The sequence below is a fragment of the Zalophus californianus genome, chromosome 9 (genome assembly GCF_009762305.2).
Source record: "Zalophus californianus isolate mZalCal1 chromosome 9, mZalCal1.pri.v2, whole genome shotgun sequence".
NCBI classification, from domain to species: Eukaryota; Metazoa; Chordata; class Mammalia; order Carnivora; family Otariidae; genus Zalophus; species Zalophus californianus.
Genome location: NC_045603.1, coordinates 77,453,083 through 77,478,513, shown reverse-complemented (window position 1 = coordinate 77,478,513; position 25,431 = coordinate 77,453,083). Strand labels below are relative to the sequence as shown.

The following is a 25,431-nucleotide window of genomic DNA, read 5'->3' as shown; positions in this document are numbered from 1 at the left end:
GGGGGGAGGGGACCCTCCACTGCCTAATGTCCATCCTCAAAGACATCTCATCGTGGAGGTCATTATGGGAAAGTCAGGTGTCGCTAACCCCCCCCCTTTTTTCCTCAGGTTTTCTTTTTACAAGTATGCCACAAGATTATCAAAGATATTAAAATTGCTTAGAATGTGAGGGAGAATATAATAAGGAATCAACAACAAATAAATTACTCTTAAATACGATTCAGTGGTATTTCCTTTGTAATGCCAGGAAATCACATTAGGGGGCGGGGGAAAAGGGCAACTATAAAAGAGGACCAACGGTATTAATTCCTCTCAACAGTCCAAGTCACGCTGGCTGCCTTCCTGACATATATCCCTACTGCAAGTCAACAATCTGATACACAGTCCGTAGGATCATAATGAGAACCCCAAGAGCATTCTCAGCCTATGGTTCTCCTGGGGCATAAACAGTCACTATTGATAAAAAGAATGGAATAATAAGCCCTCATGGTTTAAATACTCTTTCTCTCTACTATACATACATTCCAACAGAGTGATTATCTTCAGCACAAAGAGTAAGAGCAAATTAGTTCACTTTAAAGTTCACCGTTAAAAAGAATTCAACGCCACCGTGAATTTGTAGATTGTTCTCTACGTCATGTAACGTAGGTTCAAATGCACTCCTAGTGAATAAGGGTATGAATAGGAGGAGATGAAGGAGAGGCACAGGATAAGACAAATTCTACATTTAAATTCTCAAGGATCCCAAGCATATTCTTTTATGATAAATAATAAACTACTCCTTGAGGTCTCAAATTTCTTACACTATGAAAATAGGACCGATTAAGAAACAACCTCTAAAGTTACCCTGCTGTTATTTCTACAGAAAGTTTAGATTCTGTGTCCTAGCCCTCCCACTTGATCCTAGACAAGAGCTTATCAAAAGTCAAACATACACTCTTTGAGCTGCTTCCCTGCAGGAGCACTCCCAAGTGGACATGGAAGTGGCCTGGAGGAGCCTGCAATCTATAATGCCATCTCACTTAGCTTACCTGTATAAAGAAAGAATGTGTTTTGGTTTTCAGTAAGTGTAAAAATGTACAGGAACAAAATGTCTGAAGGAGGCCTACAGACGGTGGGGTTGAGGGGCAGGGTGGGGATTGGGAAATGACACACCTGCTGTTTTATTCATTACATGTGCTAATTTTTAGCTTTCTAAAGTCAATTATTAAAATATTAAATAACAGTCAAAGAAGCATCAATACAATGGTAACGGGGTAGATGATGTCCCTCTCCTCGAGAGCCCTGGTATAACAAGGTAGGATGACAGATGAAGAAAACCAGACAAAACTCACCTGTCAACACAGCCAGAAGCCAGTAGAAGCAGCACAGCAGGAGAGGGGAAAGTAGGCAGAGACTTAAAAGATGGAGGCTGGCAGGAGAGGAAGGATGAAGGGGGGGAAATCAGAGGGGGAGACAAACCATGAGAGACGATGGACTCTGAGAAACAAACTGAGGGTTCTAGAGAGGAGGGAGGGGTGGGGAGATGGGTTAGCCTGGTGATGGGTATTGAGGAGGGCGCGCTCTGCATGGAGCATTGGGTGTTATACACAAACAATGAATCATGGAACACTACATCAAAAACGAATGATGTACTGTATGGTGACTAACATAACAACAAAAAATTAAAAAAAAAAGATGGAGGCTGAATCCTGTGTACATGTGTGTGCGTGCGCGCGCACACACACACACACACACACACACACACACACACACACACACACACACATTCCATCATCTCTTTGGCATCATTTCATTCAGCTCTCTACCTCTGGCCCACTTTGCTCCAGCCACGTCAGCTTACTTGCTGTTCTGTGGACACCCCAGTATTTTTCCTGCCACAGGGCCTTGGCACTTGCTTTCCCTCTACTTGAAATGCTCTTCCCTAAATAGCCACATGGTTCACTCCTTCAATTCTTTCATGTCTCTACTCAAATGTCACCTTATCGGTGAGGCCAACCCTGACCTCATCAGAATGCTTATCAACACTTGGCATATAACAACATATTTTAAGTGTTTAAGTATAAGCTCCGTGTAGAAAGACCTTCATTCTGTTACTGCTCTAATCCTATCAACTAATAGGCACTCAGTCAACACTGAGAGAGTTAAAAAAGAAGTAGTAAGGCTAAACAGAACATATTCTCCCTGAATACCAGCCAGGGTGGCTGCTGAATGATTGAGAATCAATCAAGGGTGAAAATAAAAGTACTTTCCATGATTTCCTGGACTCAATGTCTATGTTTCTTTATCCAGTAATTTTTTTCCCCTGGTAATGTACTGTACAGCCTCACTATCTCAAAATTTAAGGACACTGAAAATAATTTCAACTCATCACGTACAGATGTAGTACACCTATCATTTGGAAATGCTTTAAATGGACAGAGCCATGTATTTTGCTGACATTATTACTAACATTTCACCCATTGTTTCCATTCAGCACAGAAGAATGTCAATGAAGTGGAACCTCTATCTTCATAAAAGCTTAAACCTACTGCTTATTGTCTTGAAGTCACACCCCTGAAGATCATGTCCTTAGTAACTAATCATCACATTAAAAAAAATAGTATTATCCCCGCTTTAAGAGGTTATGTACTATCTAGCATGAAAATCTGACTTTTAAGACCTTCTAGTGTGTAAGCAGGTCAAGAACAGATCTCAAATATGAATTAGACGCCAAACTTCTGGGTCCAAACTCTGAAAGAAGAAAATGCAGCAAGTGTTAAGTGGCCTCCAAGAATTGTTGGAGGCTTCAGTCAATGTTTGCCAAGAACTTTCAAGATGAAAGCTACCACTGAAGAGCTAAGTGTTACTATTGCCACAGCAGGAATGCTTTGCTAGTATTTTTCCTGATGCATTAAAGGGATTTTGGAACACATTCCAAATATCTCCTTTCGAAGAAGAAGTTTCTATTCATTCATCTTCTTATCAAAGACACTCTGGAAAAGGCCAAGGCTTGCCTGTGTGTGGGATGCACTGCCATCATGAAGGTCCATATTTAATACACCTCATCAAGATGGTAGCCTATGGGTACTCAACACTCCCTTTAGTAAGTTGGGAGGGAGTCCAGGAAAACCCTTACTGACATACCAATCCAGTGTTCTACTACATTTTCTCCCGTAGATCAATAACAATATAGCAGGCATGCCAAACTATGAGCTAAGGCCAGATTCTAATAAAACAAACTGACCCCCAAACATTTCATACTTGTATTATGTATGGTCCTTTTATAGCCTTAAAAAAAAAGGTTCTGCATACCAAAATCTAACTGAATGGAGTTGCTAACTTGTTATACTTTTATTCATTTAGATGATATATACTGAACAACAAACAATAAAATTTAGATAATAAATATTGGATGCAGCAAGCTCCTGATGCTAGAAATATGACAGTGAACAAAACAAAACAAAACAAAATCTTTGTCCTCATGGGGCGTACATTCTATTTGGAGGAAAGGGACATTACATAAAATAACAAAGTTACATAGCATTTTAGAACTTGGAAGTATAGTGAAGAAAAGTTAAAAGGGAGAAGAGTGAAGGGTAGATGACTGCATTTTAAAGAGGGTACATAGGGGGGCACCTGTGTGGCTTAGTCGGTTGATATCCAACTGTTGGTTTCGGCTCAGGTCGTGATCTCAGGGTCCTGAGTTTGAGCTCAGCACAGAGTCTGCTTGTCTCTCTCCCTTCCCCTCACCCTTCCCCGTTTTTGCTCTCTCATTCTCTCTCACAAATAAATAAATAAATAGGGTGCATATGGTAGGCTTTACTAAGAAGGTGAAATTTGAGCTCAAGTTTATGTAACTAATTGGCACGCTAGAGTTTCTTGAGGATGATTAAAATGATTAAGAAGTGGATTACTTTAAGTAAGGTGCTGGGGGAAAAAATAGTTTCTTCAAAATATGGTGCAGAGGTAAGTGGATATCCACCAGCCAAAAAATGAAGCTGGACTCCCATACCACTACATATACAAAAAATAACTCAGAACGGATCAGTGACCCAAATATAAGAGCTTAAACTATAAAACTCTTAGAACAAAATAGAGTCATAAATCTTCATGACCTCAGGTTTGGTAATGGATTCTTAGGTTTGACAACAAAAGCAATGAAGAATAAGAAAAAAAGAAAGAAAGAAAGAAAAGAGACTGCACTTTATTGAATTAAAAACTTGTGAGCATTAAAGGACATTATCAAGAATGTGAAAAGACAATCTAAAGAATGGGAGAAAATATCTGCAAATCATTTATCTGTTGGGGATTTAATATCCTAAATATATAAAGAACTCTTAAAACTCAACAACAAAAAGACAACCCAACTGAAAAATGAGCAAAGGACTAGAATACACATTTCTCCAAAGGAGATATACAGATGGCCAATAAGCACACGAAAAGACGTTCATCATTGTTCATTAATGAAATTCAAACAAAACCACAAAGAAACAGCTCTTCCCACCTACTAGGATGGCTTTAAACAAAATAATGGAAAATAACAAGTATTAGCAAAGATTAGATATATAGGAACGATTATATACTCTGGGTAAGAATGTTAAATGGTACAGCCAATATGAAAAATAGTTCCTCAAAAAGTTAAGTACATAATTACCATATGACCCAGCAGTTTCAGTCTTAGGTATATATCCAAAAGAAATGAAAACATATGTCCATGCAGAAACCTATACACAAATGTTGTAATATAGCAATACTCATAACAGCAGAAAGGTAGAAATGACACGAATGTTCACAAACAGATGAATGGATAAACAAATTATGGTGTATATATCCAATGGAATATTATTCAGCCATTAAAAGGAACTAAGTATTGATACATGCTACAACTTGGATGAATTTCAAAAATATTATGCAAAGTGTCACAAAGGTCACATATTGTATAATTCTTTTTTTTATGATATATCCAGAATAGGCCAATCCACCGAGACAGAAAGCAGATTAGATGTCACCTAGGGATGGGGAGGGGAGAGTTGGGAGTGATTGGTATGGGGTGTTTTTAATGAAGTGATGAAAAGGTTTTGAAATTAGAGAGAGCTGGTAGTTACACATTATGAATACATTAAGTACCACTAAACTGTACACTTTAAGATGGTTAATTGTAGGGGCGCCTGGGTGGCTCAGTCGTTAAGCGTCTGCCTTCGGCTCAGGTCATGATCCCAGGGTCCTGGAATCGAGCCCTGCATCGGGCTCCCTGCTCCACGGGAAGCCTGCTTCGCCCCCTCCCACTCCCCCTGCTTATGTTCCCTCTCTCGCTGTGTCTCTCTGTGTCAAATAAATAAATAAAATCTTTAAAAAAAATGGTTAATTGTATATGAATTTTTCCTTAAAAAAAAAGAAGGTTTAGTAATTCAAAAAATTTTTTCATCAAATTTTCAGGATCACATGTTTATATTTTATAATCAAATGTCAGTTCTGTATTTATTCTAGCCTTTAATCTCTTTGTAACATTTTAATCTTTTTTAAAAAATAGAGCTTTATTAGATATAGCCCACATATAATAGAATTCACCCCATTTTGTGTGTATATTTTGGTGAATTTTGGTAAACATATGTCATTTAACAACCACCACCACAATTAAATTTTAAAAGCATTCAACATCCCAAAAAGTTCCCTTAAGTCTGTTTATACCCACTCCCCATCCCCACATATTTTCTGACATAATTCTGCCTTCTCTAGGCATTTCTGGGCAATTCTAGAAAAGGCAGAATTACAATAACAGACATTTTGTATGAATGGAATCATACATTATGTAATTTTGTATGTCTTTTTTTTTTAAGATTTTATTTTTAAGTAATCTCTACAGCCAATGTGGGGTCGAAATTACAACTCTGAGAGCAAGAGTCACATGCTCTACCTACTGAGCCAAACAGGCACGCCCATCTGGCTTCTTTTACTTAGTAAGATGTGTTTGAAGTTCATGTATGTTTTTTTACGTATAAGTAAATTATTTGTTCCTTTACATTTCTGAATAATTTACCATATTAAGTGTATCCATTTATATTTTGAGGTTACTGGATTGTTTCCATTTTTCAGCTATTATGAATACTTACAAGACTCTTGTATGTTGTATGGACAGAAGTTTCTATCTCTCTTTGGTAGATATTGAGTAGAATTGCTTATTTTTATATTTAACTTCTTAAGAAACTGCCAAATTTTTCCAAAGTGGCTGAGCTATTTTTCAACCCTCATCCGTATAAGGGGTCCAGCTGCTCTACATTCTGGCCAACACTTAGTATTGTGAATCTTTTTAATTACAGTCATTCTGATGGGTATGCAGAGATTTCTTTTTGTGGCTTTAATTAGCATTTCCCTAATGACTAATGATGCTGAGCATCTTTCTATATGTTTATTAACCTTTGCCTATCTTCTTCTGTGAGGTGTCTGAATTTTTTGCCCATTTTTAATGAGTATTTGTCTTATTACTGAGTTTTAAGAGCTCTTTAAATGTCCCAGATACAACTCCTTTGTAGATGTTCTGCAAATACTTTCTCCCAATTTGTGACTTGCCTTTTGAGTGATTTAACATTATCCTTTTTTTTTTTTAAAGATTTTATTTACTTATTTGACAGAGAGAGAGCACAAGCAGGGGGAGTGGCAGGCAGAGGGAGAAGCAGGTTCCCCACTGAGTAAGGAGCCCAATGCATTGATCCCAAGACCCAGGAATCATGACCTGAGCCAAAGGCAGACACTTAACCGACTGAGCCACCCAGGTGCCCCTAACATTATCTTTTGATGAGCAATCAAACACCTTTTTTTAAGTGGAGCCCATGGGCGGCTTGAACTCATGACCCTGAGATCAAGCCCTGAGCTGAGATCAAGAGTCGGAGGTTTAACCAACTGAGCCACCCAGGCGCCCCTGATGAGCAAAATTTTTAATTCTAATGATGTCCAATCTGTCATCTTTTTCTTTTATAGTCTGTACTTTATGTGTCCTAAGAAATCTTTGCTTAACCCAAGTCCATAAAGATTTTTCTCCTGTTTCCTTTGAGAATTAATTTCTGAGTGTACAGTATGACATAAGAGTTAAATGTCACATTTTTTCCTTACAGATATTCCATTATTTCAGTACCTTTATTTAAAAAACTATCCCTTCCCTTCCCCACTGAATTGCCTTGGTAACTTTGCCAAAAATCAATAGAGCATGTAAATCTGAGCTTACTTTTGGATTCTTAATTCTATTCTGTTTTCTATTTACTATTCCCCCCCACCCCCACCGCCGAGTTTTGGTCACACTCTCCTGTTTCTTTACATGTTCAATAATCTGATTAAAAACTAAGCCTTGTGTATCATACATCATAGTGCCTCTGTATTCCATTTTGTTCTTCTGAAATTTGCTGGGTTTACTGTTGTAATATATAATGAACTTGCCTAGACTCAAAATGAAGAATCTGTTTCTCTGTAGAGAGCTGAAATTTTTTCTCAGGTTTCTTTCTGCCCCCTTTTGCCGGAATCTCTCTTGCGCCTGCACAGCTTTCTGACCAGCCAATGATTTCAACAGAAGTTATACAACGACAACTCAAGCCAATGAAGCCTCCCCTCTCTGCTGCCCAACCTGTGTATGGGTGAAAAAATTCATTCAGATTTGTAGGAAATAAATAAGTCTCCCCAGGCTTTCAATTTTGCTTGTGCTCCCTGGGGAGCCCCATGTTGTTTAGCAGCCAGCCATGAATACATGCAGAGCATATTATCTCAGCCTTTCCACAGCTCTCTTGTTTCCAGAAGTTCCCCCTTAAGTTTCTTGCTGCTCTGCTACTCTCCCAAACCAAATCAGCCTCTAATTAGTAAACCTGTGGGTCTTTTCACACCAGCTGGGCTGGGCAGGGTGGGGGGATGGGAATCCCCTCAAGCAAGAAGCATCTTCCCCAATGCAGTAGCAGTTTCTCCTAAGTAAACATTCCAAGTTCTTTGCTGTCTTTGGTCATTCTTGAAACTGCTGCATCTAATAATTTTTTTCCAGTTTTATACCATTCTTTTTTTTTTTTTCCAAGGGACAATCACCCAACCCACCCAGTCAGGCAGGCGGTCCTTAGTGGAAGTAGCATCTTGACCGTATTTTAAGCACTTATGAATATATTATCAGGATCTCATTTATCATTATATGAAACCAAACAAGTTACTGCAAAAGTTAGTCAACTATAGCAGGAAAAAAAATTCTTATTTGCAAACATTAAATTTCAGATGCAATGTCTACAGGGTTCGTAGCACAGTAAAAGATACCATATAATTAAGGTGGCTGTGATCTGCTAACTCCACGAAGGTCTTTAAAATATGTATGACTTACCTGGAAAAATGTAAATTTTTTTAGTTTTTTAGACAAAAGAGTAGATTCAATTTACACCTAGACCACCTGGGGGCGCGGGGTGGGGAAGGCATCACCAAGTATAGAGCATCAAATGCAGAGAGTTTGGTTGGATTTTAGAAAATTACCTTGAAGGCTGCTAAACAATGAAGGCTCAATAAGGTCATGACAATTGCCAGAAGGATGGTGGCTAAGTTCCGCACGTCCCATATGGTCTCTACCAGAGGAATACTGCCGACCTGCCAGTCATAGCATAGAGTAACGGGTGCAAGCAGAAGCCACACGTTGAAGGCCAAGAGGTAGGAATAGGTAAGGAACCTACGAAGAGAAGAAGAATCACTGAAACACAACTCAAGGTCCATGATACTTTGCAAACATTCGTTTACCATGGTTTAATAAAATAGCATTGTATACTGTTGGTGTTACCGGAAAAGACAAGGTAAGATGGAAAGCCACCCATTCATTTTATCATAAAATAGATCGTTCTGGAATATATTTAACAGTTCCAGGCACTGTGGCAAGTGATGACCTTTCAACGGTGAACAAAGAAAGAGTTTCCATGACATATATTTAAAAATTATCATGTAAATAAATACATTACATTCTGAGATAAATGCCAAGAAGGAAAAGTCTGATGAAAATATATGACAGAAATGCTGTTCTGCTAGGTATGATTCCCTGGGTAAGAGACAGACCTTTAAACTCTCCTTTTTTTTCATAGTGCCCAGAAAACTGCTGTAGATAGTAAAATATTTAAGCATGTTTATAACAGATTGGTCATACTGAATTATTTCAAAAAAAATCAGAGCATCTGTGGTAGGGAAATGAAGTCTCTTAGTCCCAAGTAAAGGGGCTAGCCTTCAAGAGAAGGGAAGGACACCTATCATCCTGCTAAGGAGAACAGATAGACCTAGGGAAGGGAGATAATGAACACAGGGGATGCTCCTGTTTTCTGGCTGTGTCTAGCCACTAAGGGAAGGTGAAAGGCATTCCAACTGAGCCCGCTCTTTTCAGGGTAGAGGAAACTGAAGTTATTTAAATACGTCGGGCCAACACAAATCCATTAAGTAGTGGTTAGACCCTTGAGAATTGCATAACTATCAGCACATAACCAACTTCACCCAAACCTGTGCTCTAGGAGACTCCAAGCTCCAGCATGGCTTCTAGCAGCATGAGGCGCATCCCTAGGATGACCCTGGCCCCCATTAGAACCCTTGCCTGAGAAAGCACAATGCTGCCAAGGAGAACTGACTGTTGGTTCTAGCCAGCACCAGACAAAGGGCCTCTGACCTCCCTGTCTTAGAGCATTTCTATAAAGGGCTGACAATTGTGAATATGTCTCTCCCACGACTCAGAAGTCTTTCTGAAGGACCTGAGAGCCATTCCTTTAAAATGTCCTCATCAGGAAGGACAGGGCCTGTCTCCCAGTGTCTGTAAGAGGATAACTGCCAGCCAGCAGACACAGCCAGCCTAAATGCACTTGGACGACGGGTCCTTTGAAATTTTTCACTTCTCGGCCTCTTCTGAGTCCTGGCTTGCTGGGCTACTCTCACTGTCCCTTTAAAATGCCCAAATCAGACTAGCGCTCAGCTCCCCCCCGCCCCCGCTTAACAGCAGTACTGAATGAAATTTATTTTCACGGTTTCAACGGATGTCCAGCCATGTTTGTTTGACACCCTATATGGGATTAAATAGAATAACTAGATAAATTCCTTCCCCTCAAAAAAGTGCATAACCCAATAGTGAAAACAAGATATACACAATCAAAGAAGCGGAATGAGATGAGCACCATGACAGTGCAGAACATGAAGGGAAGTCTTCTGACAGATTCTTTTGGAGGGATTCTTGGATTGGCAAAGGGGTTAAATCAAATCATTTCTACTTAGCTTCCAATATGAAGAGTTCCTTCACCTTGACTTCCTCTCCACAAGTAGCTACTGGTTAGGAACACCCTTCCCAGACCTTCCCAACTGATCTCCTTCCCTTCCCTCCTTTCCCTTCAAGGTTGGCAGTTACAAATCATCAATGATGGCCAGGTGAGGCTTAGGGGTGGGGATTACTCACTGTCCCGAATCTCAAACCCCAACAGAGAAATAGGTTGAAGGAGTGGGGATACTTTTTTTTTTTTAAGATTTATTTATTATTTATTTGAGGGAGAGAGAACAAGCAAGAGGAGTTGGGGGAGAGGAAGAGAGAATCTCAAGCAGACTCCGAGCTGAGCATGAAGCCTAAGGTGGGGTTTGATGTCATGCCCCTGAGATCACGACCTGAGCCAAAACCAAGAGTCAGATGCTTAACAGACTATGCCACCCAGGCGCTCCAGGAGTGGGGATACTTCAGTGGTGTTTTCCAACTCTTTTCCTCTCTGCTGGTATTTTTAATAAAATGTTAATATACAAATCTTGTGGTACACACTGAAAGCTTAATGAAGTCCAAGCTTTATTTTTTAACAAAAATCAAAACAAAAACACTGCCTCATCCCTTTTAGCCTGGGGGCTGAGAAATTGTCTGATGAGAGAATGCCAACTCCACAGGAAGATGACTGGGTCACATTGGACTTTGTTTTTTCACAGAGCTTCTAAGCTGACACAATCTGCTCGTTAGCTCAAGGAAGATTCTCTGTGACTTGGCTTTAAAGAAGGTGGAACCATCAAACAGGAAAATCACAACATTTTGTCACTCAGTTACTCTCCAGGTCTTAAAAATTACTTTTGAAAAATGGTATCTTTCCTTCTTGATATACTAGCTACCAGCAATGATTATAAATGGCTGCTAAAATTATTAGGTGAAACCTAATAAGGTACTTCATAATGGATGGATCAGGCTACATCAGGTGCCTAGAACTGACTAACCAATTTTAACATCACAGAAAGGGAGACTAATAGCCAAATGTCCTCCTGATGGAGATATTTGTCACTACCTATGAAGTAGTCTTGTTCCCCCCCAAAAAAAGAAAAGAAAGAAAATCAAACTTGAATCTGATCCAGCCTTTATCACCAGTTCACATCAAATACAGAAAAAGCCAAAACATGCTACAGGACACCACAGGAATGCAATGTGACAAATCCAGAATGTTGCCATTCCACAGAACAAATGATGTCCAGTTGTTCCACAAAGACATTGTTAAGAGGGGTAAAAGGGGCAGAGGGGCAAAGGGGAAAAAAGAAGAGGGTATCTGTCACTCAGATGAGACCTAAGAGGCGTATCAAAGTGCAGATATTGTTTAGGTACTAATTCAAACAATCCATTATGAAAAATAACCACTTATAAGCAAGAAAAAACTCAAGAATCCTTGTTAATTTTTAAAGTGCGATAAATGGTATTGTGGTTAATTTTTTTTAGGATCCTTAGCTTTCAGAAATACATACTAAAAAACATATGCATATGAAATACAAATCTGAGATTTGCTTCAAAATGATGGACTGAGGGTAAGGGCACAGAAGTGGGTGGGGGGGTGGAGCAAGATGGCGGAGAAGTAGGAGACCTGGATTTCGTCTGGTCTCAGGAATTCAGCTGAATAGGGATCAAACCATTCTGAACATCTACCAACTCAACAGGAGATCGAAGATAAGAAGAGTAACAACACTCTGAACAGAAAAGCGACCACTTTCTCGAAGGTAGGATGTGCCGAGAAGTGAATCCGAGGCAATATTCGGGAGGATAGACGGCGGGGGAGGGGGCCTCCGTCGGCCGCTTCTGGCAAGTGATAGAGCCGCCGAGCACAAAATAGGAACTTTGAGAAGTTGGCTCCGCTGAGGGACGTCGCTCCAGTGGCTAAGCAGGGGGTGGAACCCTCGCGGGACAGTGTGGTCTCAGGACCCTCAGGGTCACAGAAAGACTAGGGGTGCCTGAGTGTGGCAGAGCTCCCAGGTATCGGAGCGGGGAAGCCGGCTGCAGAGACAGAGCTGAGGCGCGGGCTCTCAGCTCGGAGTTGCCATAAACTGTGATCCGTGGCCCAGTCGGGCCACTGCTCCTCCAGCAGGGACCCAACAAGCGGCAGAGCCGGGGAGACCCCCCCCTTCCTTCCCGGGGAGGAGCGGCGTGGGAGCGCACCACAGGAATCTGCTGGGTTTGGAGACTCCACACGGGGTCGGGTGCCAGAGATAGAAACCCTCGGTCACAGGCTGGGTGAGCACGGAGTGCGGCCGGAGACCGGGGAGATGGGAGTGACTGCTCTTCTCTGGGGGCGCACTGAGGAGCGGGGCCCCGAGTTCTCAGCTCCTCTGGGCGGAGATTGGGAGGCCACCATTTTCACCCTGTCCTCCAAAGCTGTACCGAGAGCTTGCAGGGAAAAAAAGCTCCTGAGCGCAAACCGGAGCAGCTTGCTTAGCCCGGACTCACAAGGGCGGGGCAATTCCGCCTCCGGCAAAGACATTTGGGAACCACGGCAACAGGACCCTCCCCCAGAAGATCAGCAAGAACAGCCAGCAAGCCAAGACCGAGTTTACCGATGAAGGAGAACGGGAGAACTCCAGCGCTAGGGGAATACTGCACATAGAATTCATGGTTTTACCATAATTCATTAGTTTTTCAAAGTTAATTTTTTTAACTTTTTTTTTTGAATTTTTCTTTTTCCCTTTTTCAAACATCTTATCAATCCCTTTTTAAAAAAACTTTTTATTTTTCATTTTTAGAGTCATATTTTTATCCCTTCCTAGTAGTTACCCTTATTTTTGGCATATATATATATAAGTTGTTCTCTCTTTAAAATTTTGAGATACAATTTCTTCTAACAGATCAAAATATACCCTAAATCACTAGTGTATGGCTTTGTTCTATTCTCCTGCCTGATCACATTCTCTCCCTTTTTTTCTTTTTTTCTTTTTCTTTTTAAATCTTCTTTCTTTTTAAAAAACAACTTATCAATTCCTTTTATAAAATCTTTTATAATTTTCATCTTTACACTCATCTGCCATCCCTTCATTGTATCAACCCTTATTTTGTACATATATAAGTCTTTCTTCCTTTAAAATTTTAGCAGGCACTTTCTTCTAACAGACCAAAATATGCCCAAAAGCTAATGTGTGGCACTGATCTATGCACTAGCCTCATCATATTTAATCATATTCTGTTTTTTTTTGTTTTGTTCTGTTTTTGTTTGTTTTTATCCTTTTCTTTTTCCTTTTTTTTTCTCTCTTCTTTCTTTCCCTTTCTTGTCCCCTGGTTTCAGGTCTTTTCTGATTTGTATAGAGTATATTTGCTGGAGACAATGTTAACCTGTTAGCATTCTGTTCTCTCATTCATCTGTTCTCCTCTGGACAAAATGACAAGATGAAAAAAATCACCTCAGCAAAAAGAACAAGAGGTAGTACCGTCTGCCAGGGACCTACTCAATACTGACATTACTACAATGTCGAACCTAGAGTTCAGAATCATGACTTTAAAGATACTAGCTGGGCTTGAAAAAAGTGTGGAAGTTATTAGAGAAACCCTTTCTGGAGAAATAAAAGAACTAAAATCTAACCAAGTCGAAATGAAAAAGGATATTGATGAGGTGCAATCAAAAATGGGGGCACTAACTGCTAGGATAAATGAGGCAGAAGAAAGAATCAGTGATATAGAAGACCAAATGATGGAAAATAAAGAGGCTGAGAAAAACAGAGAGAAACAACTACAGGATCACGAGGGCAGAATTCGAGTGATAAGCAATATGATAAGACAAAACAACATTAGAATAATTGGGATCCCAGAAGAAGAAGAAAGAGAGAGAGGGGCAGAAGGTATATTGGAGCAAATTATAGCAGAGAACTTCCCTAATGTGGGGAAGGAAAGAGGCATCAAAATCCAGGAGGCACAGAGAACCCCTCTCAAAATCAATAAAAATAGGTCAACACCCCGACATCTAATAGTAAAACTTACGAGTCTCAGAGACAAAGAGAAAATCCTGAAAGCAGGTCGGGAGAAGAGATATGTAACCTACAATGGTAGAAACATTAGATTGGCGACAGACCTATCCACAGAGACCTGGCAGGCCAGAAAGGACTGACATGATATCTTCAGAGCTCTAAACGAGAAAAATATGCAGCCAAGAATACTATATCCAGCTAGGCTATCATTGAAAATAGAAGGAGAGATAAAAAGCTTCCAGGACAAACAAAAACTAAAGGAATTTACAAACACGAAACCAGCCCTACAAGAAATATTGAAAGAGGTCCTCTAAGCAAAAAGAGAGCCTAAAGCAGCATAGATCAGAAAGGAACACAGACAATATACAGTAACAGTCACCTTACAGGCAATACAATGGCACTAAATTCATACCTTTCAATAGTTGCCCTGAATGTAAATGGGCTCAATGTCCCAATCAAAAGACACAGGCTATCAGATTAGATTAAAAAACAAGACCCGTCAATATGCTGTCTGCAAGAGACTCATTTTAGACCCAAAGACACGCCCAGATTGAAAGTGAGGGGGTGGAAAACTATTTACCATACTAATGGACACCAAAAGAAAGCTGGGGTGGAAATCCTTATATCAGACAAATTAGATTTTAAAACAAAGACTGTAATAAGAGATGAAGAAGGACACTATATCCTACTTAAAGGGTCTATCCAACAAGAAGATCTAACAATTGTAAAAATCTATGCCCCTAACTTGGGAGCAGCCAATTATATAAGGCAATTAATAACAAAAGCAAAGAAACACATTGACAACAATACAATAATAGTGGGGGACTTTAACACCCCCCTCACTGAAATGGACAGATCATCTAAGCAAAAGATCAACAAGGAAATAAAGACTTTAAATGAAACACTGGACCAAATGGACTTTACAGACATATTCAGAACATTCCATCCCAAAGCAACAGAATGCACATTCTTCTCTAGTGCCCATGGAACATTCTCCAGAATTGATCACATCCTAGGACACAACTCAGGTCTCAACCGGTACCAAAAGATTGGGATGATTCCCTGCATATTTTCAGACCACAATGCTTTGAAACTAGAACTCAATCACAAGAGGAAAGTCGGAAAGAACTCAAATACATGGAGGCTAAAGAGCATCCTACTGAAGAATGGATGGGTCAACCAGGAAATTAAAGAAGAATTAAAAGAATTCATGGAAACCAATGAAAATGAAAACACAACTGTTCAAAATCTTTGGGATACAGCAAAGGCAGTCCTGAGAGGAAAGTATATAGCAATACAAGCCTTTCTCAAGAAACAAGAAAGGTCTCAAATACACAACCTAACCCTACATCTAAAGGAGCTGGAGAAAGAACAGCAAATAAAGCCTAAACCCAGCAGGAGAAGAGAAATAATAAAGATCAGAGCAGAAATCAATGAAATAGAAACCAAAAGAACAGTAGAACAGATCAACGAAACTAGGAGCTGGTTCTTGGAAAGAATTAACAAGATTGATAAACCCCTGGCCAGACTTATCAAAAAGAAAAGGGAAATGACCCAAATCAACAAAATCATGAATGAAAGAGGAGAGATCACAACCAACACCAAAGAAATATAAACAATTATAAGAACCTATTATGAGCAACTCTAGGCCAGCAAATTAGATAACCTGGAAGAAATGGGTGCATTCCTAGAGATGGATCAACTACCAAAATTGAACCAGGAAGAAATAGAAAACCTGAACAGACCTAGAACCACTAAGGAAATTGAAGCAGTCATCAAAAATCTCCCAACAAACAAAAGCCCAGGGCCAGATGGCTTCCCAGGGGAATTCTATCAGACATTGAAAGAAGAATTAATACCTATTCTCCTGAAACTGTTCCAAACAATAGAAATGGAAGGAAAACTTCGAAACTCATTTTATGAGGCCAGCATTACCTTGATCCCAAAACCAGACAAAGACCCCATCAAAAAGGAGAATTACAGACCAATATCCTTGATGAATATGGATGCAAAAATTCTCACCAAAATACTAGCCAACAGGATCCAACAGTACATTAAAAGGATTATTCACCATGACAAGTAGGATTTATCCCTGGGCTGCAAGGCTGGTTCAACATCCGCAAATCAATCAACGTGATACAATATATTAACAAAAGAAAGAACAAGAATCATATGGTCCTCTCAATAGATGCAGAAAAAGCATCTGACAAAGTACAGCATCCTTTCTTGATCAAAACTCTTCAGAGTATAGGGATAGAGGGTACATACCTCAATATCATAAAAGCCATCTATGAAAAACCTACAGCGAATATCATTCTCAATGGGGAAAAGCTGAGAGCTTTTCCCCTAAGGTGAGGAACACAGCAGGGATGTCCACTCTCACCACTGCTATTCAACTTAGTATTAGAAGTCCTAGCCACAGCAATCAGACAACAAAAAGAAATCAAAGGCATCCAAATCGGCAAAGAGGAAGTCAAACTCTCACTCTTTCCAGATGATATGATACTGTATGTGGAAAACCCAAAAGACTCCACCCCAAAACTGCTAGAACTCATAGAGGAATTCAGTAAAGTAGCAGGACATAAAATCAATGCACAGAAATCAGTGGCATTCCTATACACCAACAACAAGACAGAAGAGAGACAAATCAAGGAGTCGATCCCATTCACAATTGCACCCAAAACCATAAGATACCTAGGAATAAATTTAACCAAAGAGGCAAAGGATCTGTACTCAGAAAACTATAAAATACTCATGAAAGAAATTGAAGAAGACACAAAGAAATGGAAAAACGTTCCATGCTCATGGATTGGAAGAACAAATATTATGAAGATGTCAGTGCTACCTAGAGCAATCTACACATTCAATGCAATCCCCATCAAAATACCATCCACTTTTTTCAAAGAAATGGAACAAATAATCCTAAAATTTGTATGGAACCAGAAGAGACCCCGAACAGCCAGAGGAATATTGAAAAATAAAGCAAAGCTGGTGGCATCACAATTCCGGACTTCCAGCTGTATTACAAAGCTTTCATCATCAAGACAGTATGGTACTGGCACAAAAACAGACACATAGATCAATGGCACAGACTAGAGAGCCCAGAAATGGACCCTCAACTCTATAGTCAACTCATCTTTGACAAAGCAGGAAAGAATGTCCAATGGAAAAAAGACAGTCTCTTCAACAGATGGTGTTGGGAAAATTGGACAGCCACATGCAGAAGAATGAAACTGGACCATTTCCTTACACCACACACAAAAATAGACTCCAAATGGTTGAAAGACCTAAACGTGAGACAGGAGTCCATCCAAATCCTAAAGGAGAACACAGGCAGCAACCTCTTCGACCTCAGCCGCAGGAACTTCTTCCTAGAAACATCGCCAAAGGCAAGGGAAGCAAGGGTAAAAATGAACTATTGGGATTTCATCAAGATAAAAAGCTTTTGCACAGCAAAAGAAACAGTCCACAAAACCAAAAGACAACCGACAGAACGGGAGAAAATATTTGCAAATGACATATCAGATAAAGGGCTAGTATCCAAAATCTATAAAGAACTTATCAAACTCAACACCCAAAGAACAAATAATCCAATCAAGAAATGGGCAGAAGACATGAACAGACGTTTTTCCAAAGAAGACATCCAAATGGCCAACAGACACATGAAAAAGTGCTCAACATCGCTCGGCATCAGGGAAATCCAAACCAAAACCTCAATGAGATACCACCTCACACCCGTCAGAATGGCTAAAATTAACAAGTCAGGAAACGACAGATGTTGGTGGGGATGTGGAGAAAGGGGAACCCTCCTACACTGTTGGTGGAAATGCAAGCTGGTGCAACTACTCTGGAAAACAGTATGGAGGTTCCTCAAACAGTTGAAAATAGAGCTACCCTACGATCCAGCAATTGCACTACTGGGTATTTACCACAAAGATACAAATGTAGGGATCCGAAGGGGTACATGCACCCCAATGTTTATAGCAGCAAAGTCCACAATAGCCAAACTGTGGAAAGAGCCAAGATGTCCATCGACAGATGAATGGATAAAGAAGATGTGGTATATATACACAATGGAAATTATGCAGCCATCAAAAGGAATGAGATCTTGCCATTTGCAAGGACGTGGATGGAACTGGAGGGTGTTATGCTGAGTGAAATAAGTCAATCAGAGAAAGACATGTATCATATGACCTCACTGATATGAGGAATTCTTAATCTCAGGAAACAAACTGAGGGTTGCTGGAGTGGTGGGGGGTGGGTGGGATTGGGTGGCTGAGTGATAGACATTGGGGAGGGTATGTGCTATGGTGATTGCTGTGAATTGTACAAGACTGATGAATCACGGATCTGTACTTTTGAAACAAATAATGCAATATATGTTAAGAAAAAAAAAGAAGATAGCAGGAGGGGAAGAATGAAGGGGAGTAAGTCGGAGGGGGAGACGAACCGTTAGAGACGGACTCTGAAAAACAAACTGAGGGTTCTAGAGGGGAGGGGGTGGAGGGATGGGTTAGCCTGGTGATGGGTATTAAAGAGGGCACATTCTGCGTGGAGCACTGGGTGTTATGCACAAACAATGAATCATGGAACACTACATCAAAAACTAATGATGTAATGTATGGTGATTAACATAACAAAAAATAAAAAAATTTTTATTAAAAAAATAAAAAAAAATAAAACCAAGGGAAAAAAAAAAAAAGAAGTGGGTGAGGGTGTGAATGAAACAAGATCGGCCATGAGCAAGGATTGCTGAAACTGGGTAATGGGTCTGTAGTGGTTCTTCATGCCATCTGCTCTACTTTTGCATGTATTTGTTATTATCCATAATACTATTTTGGCAACAGAAATGCAACAGGAATAGTTCATGTCTAACGGCAGGTTGACCATGGAATAGCTGCAAATGCTAATGTGGATTTTTTTTTTTTTTAAGTAAGCTCCACACCCAGTGTGGAGCCCAATTGTGGGTTAAAACTCAAGACCCTGAGATCAAGACCTGAGCTGAGATCAACAGTCAGACGCTTAACCGACTGAGCCACCCAGGCACCCCACTGCTTGTGCTCTCTCTCTTTTTCTCTCTGTCAAATAAATAAATAAAATCTTTTTTAAAAAAAGGAATATGGGTCGGGTGCCTGGGTGACTCAGATGGTTAAGCGTCTGCCTTCGGCTCAGGTCATGATCCCAGGGTCCTGGGATCGAGTCCTGCATCGGGCTCCCTGCTCCTTGGGAGCCTGCTTCTCCCTCTGCCTCTCTCTCTCTCTCTCTCATGAATAAATAAATAAAATCTTAAAAAAATAAAAAGATTAAATAAAAAAGAATATGGGTCATATTAAAGAATTAAAAATGTGTAATATAAAAAATTATAAAATGACTCCTGATAAAATGTCCAAAAGGAAAAATATCACTACAGTGTTGGGTGAGGATGTGGAGAAACGCAAACTTTGAAGTACTCCTGTAAATTGGTGAAGCCATTTTGGAGAACGGCAGGCAGTTTAAGGCAGCACATTAAATGCATGCATGATCTAGCAAGTCTACTCCTGAGTTTATACCCAACAGCACTGCAAACAGATGTTTCCCAAAATACATTTGCAACATTGTTCACAACTCCTCTTAATAGTCCCAAACTGGAGACAACCAGATACCCATCTACAATAAAATGGATATATACATTGTAATATACCCATTCAAAGGAAATCTATTCTGCAATAAGAATGAATGCAACAACATGGATGAACATCATAATGGTAATACAGAACAGAAATAGAAGACACACAAGAAAAGGAAATCACAGAAAACCATCTATAGACAAGGACAGGGTGACTGGAAGCAGGACCTGACCCCCAGGACACAGGGCTGAGGCAGAAAGCCACAAGGCAACCCCAACTAAATGGACTGTGTCGATGGTAGTCTGTTGCCCTCATCCCCTCGGTCCTCCATAACAACAGAGTAGAAGGCACCAGGACCTTCCAGGTTTTCCAGGACCAAGGCCCAGCAGTACCACTGAACACTTGCTGCTTCGGCACCTGGGAACAGAGAAGGCAAGACCATTTCCAAACACTTGGTGAAATCGGAAAAGAGATGCAAATGACTCTCACCAGCTTCTCACTGCATTTGTTTTTTAAAGTTTTGGTGGATTATAAGAACCAATGGTCTTATCAAACCAGCTCAATTAAAGGTCGGGCTATTTGGGGCACCTGGGTGGCTCAATCAGTTAAGCATCTGACTCTTGATTTCAGCTCAGGTCCCAATCTCAGGGTGGTGAGATCAAGTGCCATGTTGGGCTCACACTGAGCCTGGAGCCTGCCTGAGGATTCTCTCCCTCTCCCTCTTCCCTTCCCACCCCATGTGCACGTGCACACATGCTCACTTTCGCTCTCTAAAATAAATAATTAATTAATTAATAATAAATAAATAAATAAATAAAGGTAGGGTTATTTTAAAAATTCCCATAAGAATCCAGACGGAAAATAAAAGTAAAACCAGGCTTCTCACGAACCCAAACCAAGTGGTCCGTTAAGCAGGGCGTAGCACCCTCCCTTTGGGCCACAGGCTTTCCTCATGGCTGCCTTGCTCCTCTCAGTATTTGCTCCATTCATGAGCTTCTTGAGCATCTGTTCCAGACTGAGTCTGGAGCATGGCCCCCACCTCTCCTTTTCTCTTGTCCCCACACACTTGTCACTGCAGTGTTCCCGGCTCTCTCTCAGGTGTCCAGTTCCTGAGAGCAGCACCTGTCAGCTCGCCTCACCTTCTGGAACCAACTCTCACGGGCCGCTGAACTCTAGCTCCGGCTGACCCTTCTGGTCCCAACCTCTGACAAACCTTGCCTGTCCCAGCCCGCTGCTAGGCCAGGCTGGGTCCCTCTCGGTGCTCCCACAGCCCCGCCTAGGCTTGCACGCTCCCCTGTAGCTGTGTGTTCATGTGTCCGTCTGCCCCCAAAAGCAGAAGCTCCTGGGGCACAGGGCTGTGTCTCGTGGATGGTTATTTCCCCAGCACCTTGCTCTTTAAATGGTTGGATTCAGTGGGTTTTAAGAAATTAACCTGGTATTAAAATAATACCTAAAAATCTGAAAATATTTCCATTTTATACTTGCATTTTTGCCCTGGGGCAACCACATAGCTTTATATGGTCCTACAAGAGATACCTGCTGGGTTTCCAGTTGTCCACCTGAAGGGTGCAAACTGGCGATTCTGCTTTTGGGTGGCCCCCTCAGCACCTAGCGTGGGCTAGCTCATGGCACACCATCAAAGAGTGAGGAATGTTTGAGGAACGACACCTCCCCTCAGATGTCACAGAAGCATCATTAAAAAGCTATGCCAGCCTTATATTTTCTTATTTTATATTAAATTGCAATGAATACAGTTTAAGTGAGAACTCATTACCATGGATAAATAATAGAGTGAATCTGAAATGTCATTAGGTCTCTCTGACCTTTTTAATGTGCCATTAATACAGTTATTCTATTAGCAGAGACAGCTTCACTAAAGTAGAAAAAAATGAATTTCAACATGCAAGACTGTCCGCAACAACTTCTCACTGGTATATCTGTTAAAAAGTAAAAAAAGCAAATAACACCTTCTGCAAAATAAATACTTGGTTCATTTCTTACTTAAGGTCTGTTTCTTTCCGTAAAGCATTTAACAACATCTTTATTTCAAATACTTTTCTCTCATGGAGCACAGGTTTGTCTTCCACTGAGCAAACATGTACTAACTGCTTACTATGCATCAGGCACAGATTTCCAGATTTCCACAGAAGAATCCTATTGGTATACCAATGAACCACATCCAATGACATTAAAAATCCCTTAAACATGTACAGCACTTTCTAGTTCACAAAGTATTTGCACGGAAGGATTAGCTGACCCTCACACAATCTCTATGAAGTGGGCATTAGCCTTACTGTTGCAGTTGGGAAACAGCCTTATGGAGGCTGTGACTCGCTCAGTGTCCCGCAGCAAACCCAGCACAGAGCCTACACACGGCTCCGCATGGAATTCTCCGCCGTATCATACAGCCTCCCATTCGCACATCTTTATTAAAGTAGAAAGGAAATACAATGGATCAAATATTGGTACTTTGTGGAAAAGCGCCTGCCTGAGACCCTGACTTCTTTCTTGAACAGGGAAGCCCAGGTGAATTTCAGCTTTTCTATTAAACCGAAACAAAACAAAACAAACTCTAACTTTTAGTTAAAGCAGGGCTGACAAAAACTTAAAGCCAGTGTGTGATCCCTTCTACAGCGTAACTAAACAGATGACTACAGATATAAGTGCTTGTTAAAGCATCACACAGCAAGAAATAGAATCCTTAAATAAAAACGTTGGGCTTGGCATTTTATTCATTATTGAAAAGCAATCTTTGTCTTGATGTTCCAATGTTAGGAAAAAAGAAGAAAACTGTTTCTTTAATTTTTATCAGCTTCTCAGGGACTTAAGATTACAAGAGAAATACAACATGTAGGTTTAAAGGTTTATATAGTTTTCTTCAAGAAGTAAAGTATCAGTAAGTGATCCAGACCAGCAATTTCCAACAATGGATCCCGAGTCCAGAGGTAGCAAGTGCTACCTCGCCAAGCTACCTCCGTTTTCCTCTTCCTTGTACTTCTCCCCTTCGTTCCCAGGGTCCAAGAAAAGTTAGGTCAATTACTATTACGTAGTATCATTTCAATTGGGAAGACCGCTCTCAGTGACCTTGATAACCTCTTTCATCCCCATGAAGCTACTTTTCTAGGAATGTAATACAAAATACATAACGGAGACAACAGCCCCCTTGCAGAGAGCTCTTCAGCCACAGAGGACCTGGTTTATACCTGAGGCTTTCAAAAAGGGTGACACACACGTGCCTCCAGATCCAATTAGGCTGCAGGTCAAAGACTCTCTTACCCAACTATTCTTTCAGAACTTCTGAGACATGAACCAGGAAATCTTTATCTGTAACATACTTCTCTGGGTGATTCTGAGAGTCACCCTAGTTTGGTAATCACTGCTTTAAAAATCAGAGTAACTTCAGTTTCGTTTAAAAAAAACACATACACGTATGGGGGACCTCCTAACACAAAGCCCTGCTGGTTGTTAATGCAAGAACAGAGCAGCTCATTTTGCATAACCCACTTGAAACACACAATGCATTTTAAAATAATAATTTAAATTTGAGTTCAATTTGTTCACAGTTTATTATGAAAATAGTCCTTACGTTAGGGGTTCCAAGAGTTATAAAGATTAGGAAGACATAGTGCCCTGAGGCTGTCACGATCAAAATCTAAGGCTTTTTTTGTGCCTCTTTGAAACTATCAACTGAAAATGGAAAGAGAAAAGAAGCTTCTTTAGAAGGAAGATGCTGAGTTCTACCCTCATCTTAGTATTTCCTATCTTGATATTTTCCTACAAAGTAATACAAGCCTTTACCTAGATTTCCAAACAGCAGAAATACAGCTACCCACTTAAGTAGATATATTCCACTTGCTTATCCAGGGCCACATCTCATGAAAATACACGAGGCTGATAGGGGGCCTTTATATTCATTCACTGAAAATCCCAGTCTATTTCCTGGATTTGAAAAACAACCATTTACAATATTATAAAGGCAATACTTCCATCAAGTATACATGGCTTTCCATCCTGTCACCTTCCAATCTGTCAGATGGAAACCCAATTACTAGGCAGCAGCTGCAGAAGGGGGCCTTAAGAGTGGATCATTGTGTTTTCTCTTCTGCAGGCTCCACCCTTATGCAGAAGCCATACTTAACTTGGGCTTTTGTTCTTACGTTGAATCCAAGATTTACAAGACTGAATGTCAAAGGATCATATTTCTAAAGAGACTTATATAAAGGACGATTCTGGACAGAACAAGGTGCACACAACCTCTCCCATCACTTCTCAAGTACAGTGCACCAAAACCATGGGAGCAGAATCTTTGGGCACTGGACCCCAGAACTGATACTTCAGTGTGATTCCCAAGTGTTTTAGGGACACATGTAGGTCTGGCAACCCAGCTGGAGTAAAATCATCAAGCCCCAAATGGCTGTAGTCAGGGCACAATTAGGGGTGGTAATTTACAAGAAGTGTCATGAGCGTCCATGGTCTTGGGCTCTAAAGGACATTTTGTACAGATGGGACTCAAATTCAAAGTTAGTCTTCACACCCAAAGGTGGAGTGCAGTCCAAGTCCTCCCATCACTTCAGCTGACCAAAGCAGGAGCTGGCAGCTTAGAAGAAACCACCCAAGCCTGAGGCAGAGGAAGGGTGTGGAGGGTGTGGGGTGGGCTCTACACACCATTTATTCCTCGCCAGCCCGCTCATCCTTCGCCCTCCTCAGACCAAGAGCCCCCGTGCTTGGTCTAGGCCAGGGCTGTCCAACGGAAATACAATAAAAACATGCACCATTTCAAATTTTCTATTAGCTACATTTAAAAAAAGTAGAATGAAACATGATACATTAATTTTAGTAATATATCTTGTTTCGATGGATATATTCAAAATATCTCAACATATAATCAGTATAAAATTTATTAGTGGTACATTTTAATTTATTTTTTTCTTATAGGATTTCATCTCCAAAATCCCAGGTAGTCTTTATTTAGCCTCACAGCACACCTCAATTCAGACTAGCCACATTTGAAGTGCTCAGTAGTAGCCTTATGTGACTCTCAGCCCCTGCAGTGGACAGTGCAGATGTAGACAATCACGTTGGCCCTCAGCCCCATCTTCCGCCTCTTCTATACTCAACTTGTCCTTGATTTTATCCTTTTAGGTCAGGATTCCTGCTACGAACTCATGCCTCAATCCTTGGCTCTCGCTTTCCACTTTGCACTCTCAAATCCAATCCCCAAATTTTCAAGTGCAAAATTTGCAATCCCCAAATTGCCAAAATCACTACCCTGGTATTTTTTTTATTTTTACTTTTATTTTTTGTCCTTGTTTCAGTACATAAAAACTTCTGTCCTGGCCCTTGTTCCTACAGAAATTCCATGTGGGATGAGAGGGCTGGAGGGATTTGGACATATGAGGGCAAAATTTTCTTAACTTAAAAAAATTTTTTAAAGTACTTTAAATTTAGAGCAATTACAAAGAAGATAATAGAGAATCTCTTGTGAGTTATATAAACAACACTACAGCCACAGCTATGTGGGCATTCAAAGGTGCAAGAATTGTGAAAGACCCAGGAGGGAAGCAAGAGAGCCAAGCTGACAAAACAGGAGGCAGAGAGACGGTCCCACAGACAGAGTTCCCTTCGATGCTCCTGGCTA

General features: G+C 40.5%; 1 protein-coding gene across 3 annotated transcripts in view; it reads right to left on the bottom strand.

The window, feature by feature from the left end:
* Positions 1-25,431, bottom strand: part of TMTC1 (transmembrane O-mannosyltransferase targeting cadherins 1) — a 277,142-nt gene that overhangs the window by 113,571 nt on the left and 138,140 nt on the right. For 2 of the 3 annotated variants that reach the window (XM_027594472.2, XM_027594473.2), the window contains one exon: positions 8,470-8,659. The exons of the other annotated variant lie outside the window; for it this stretch is intronic. In XM_027594472.2, the coding sequence (XP_027450273.1) occupies positions 8,470-8,659 (190 nt within the window). The remainder of the gene's footprint in view (positions 1-8,469; positions 8,660-25,431) is intronic. 3 annotated transcript variants of the gene reach the window in all.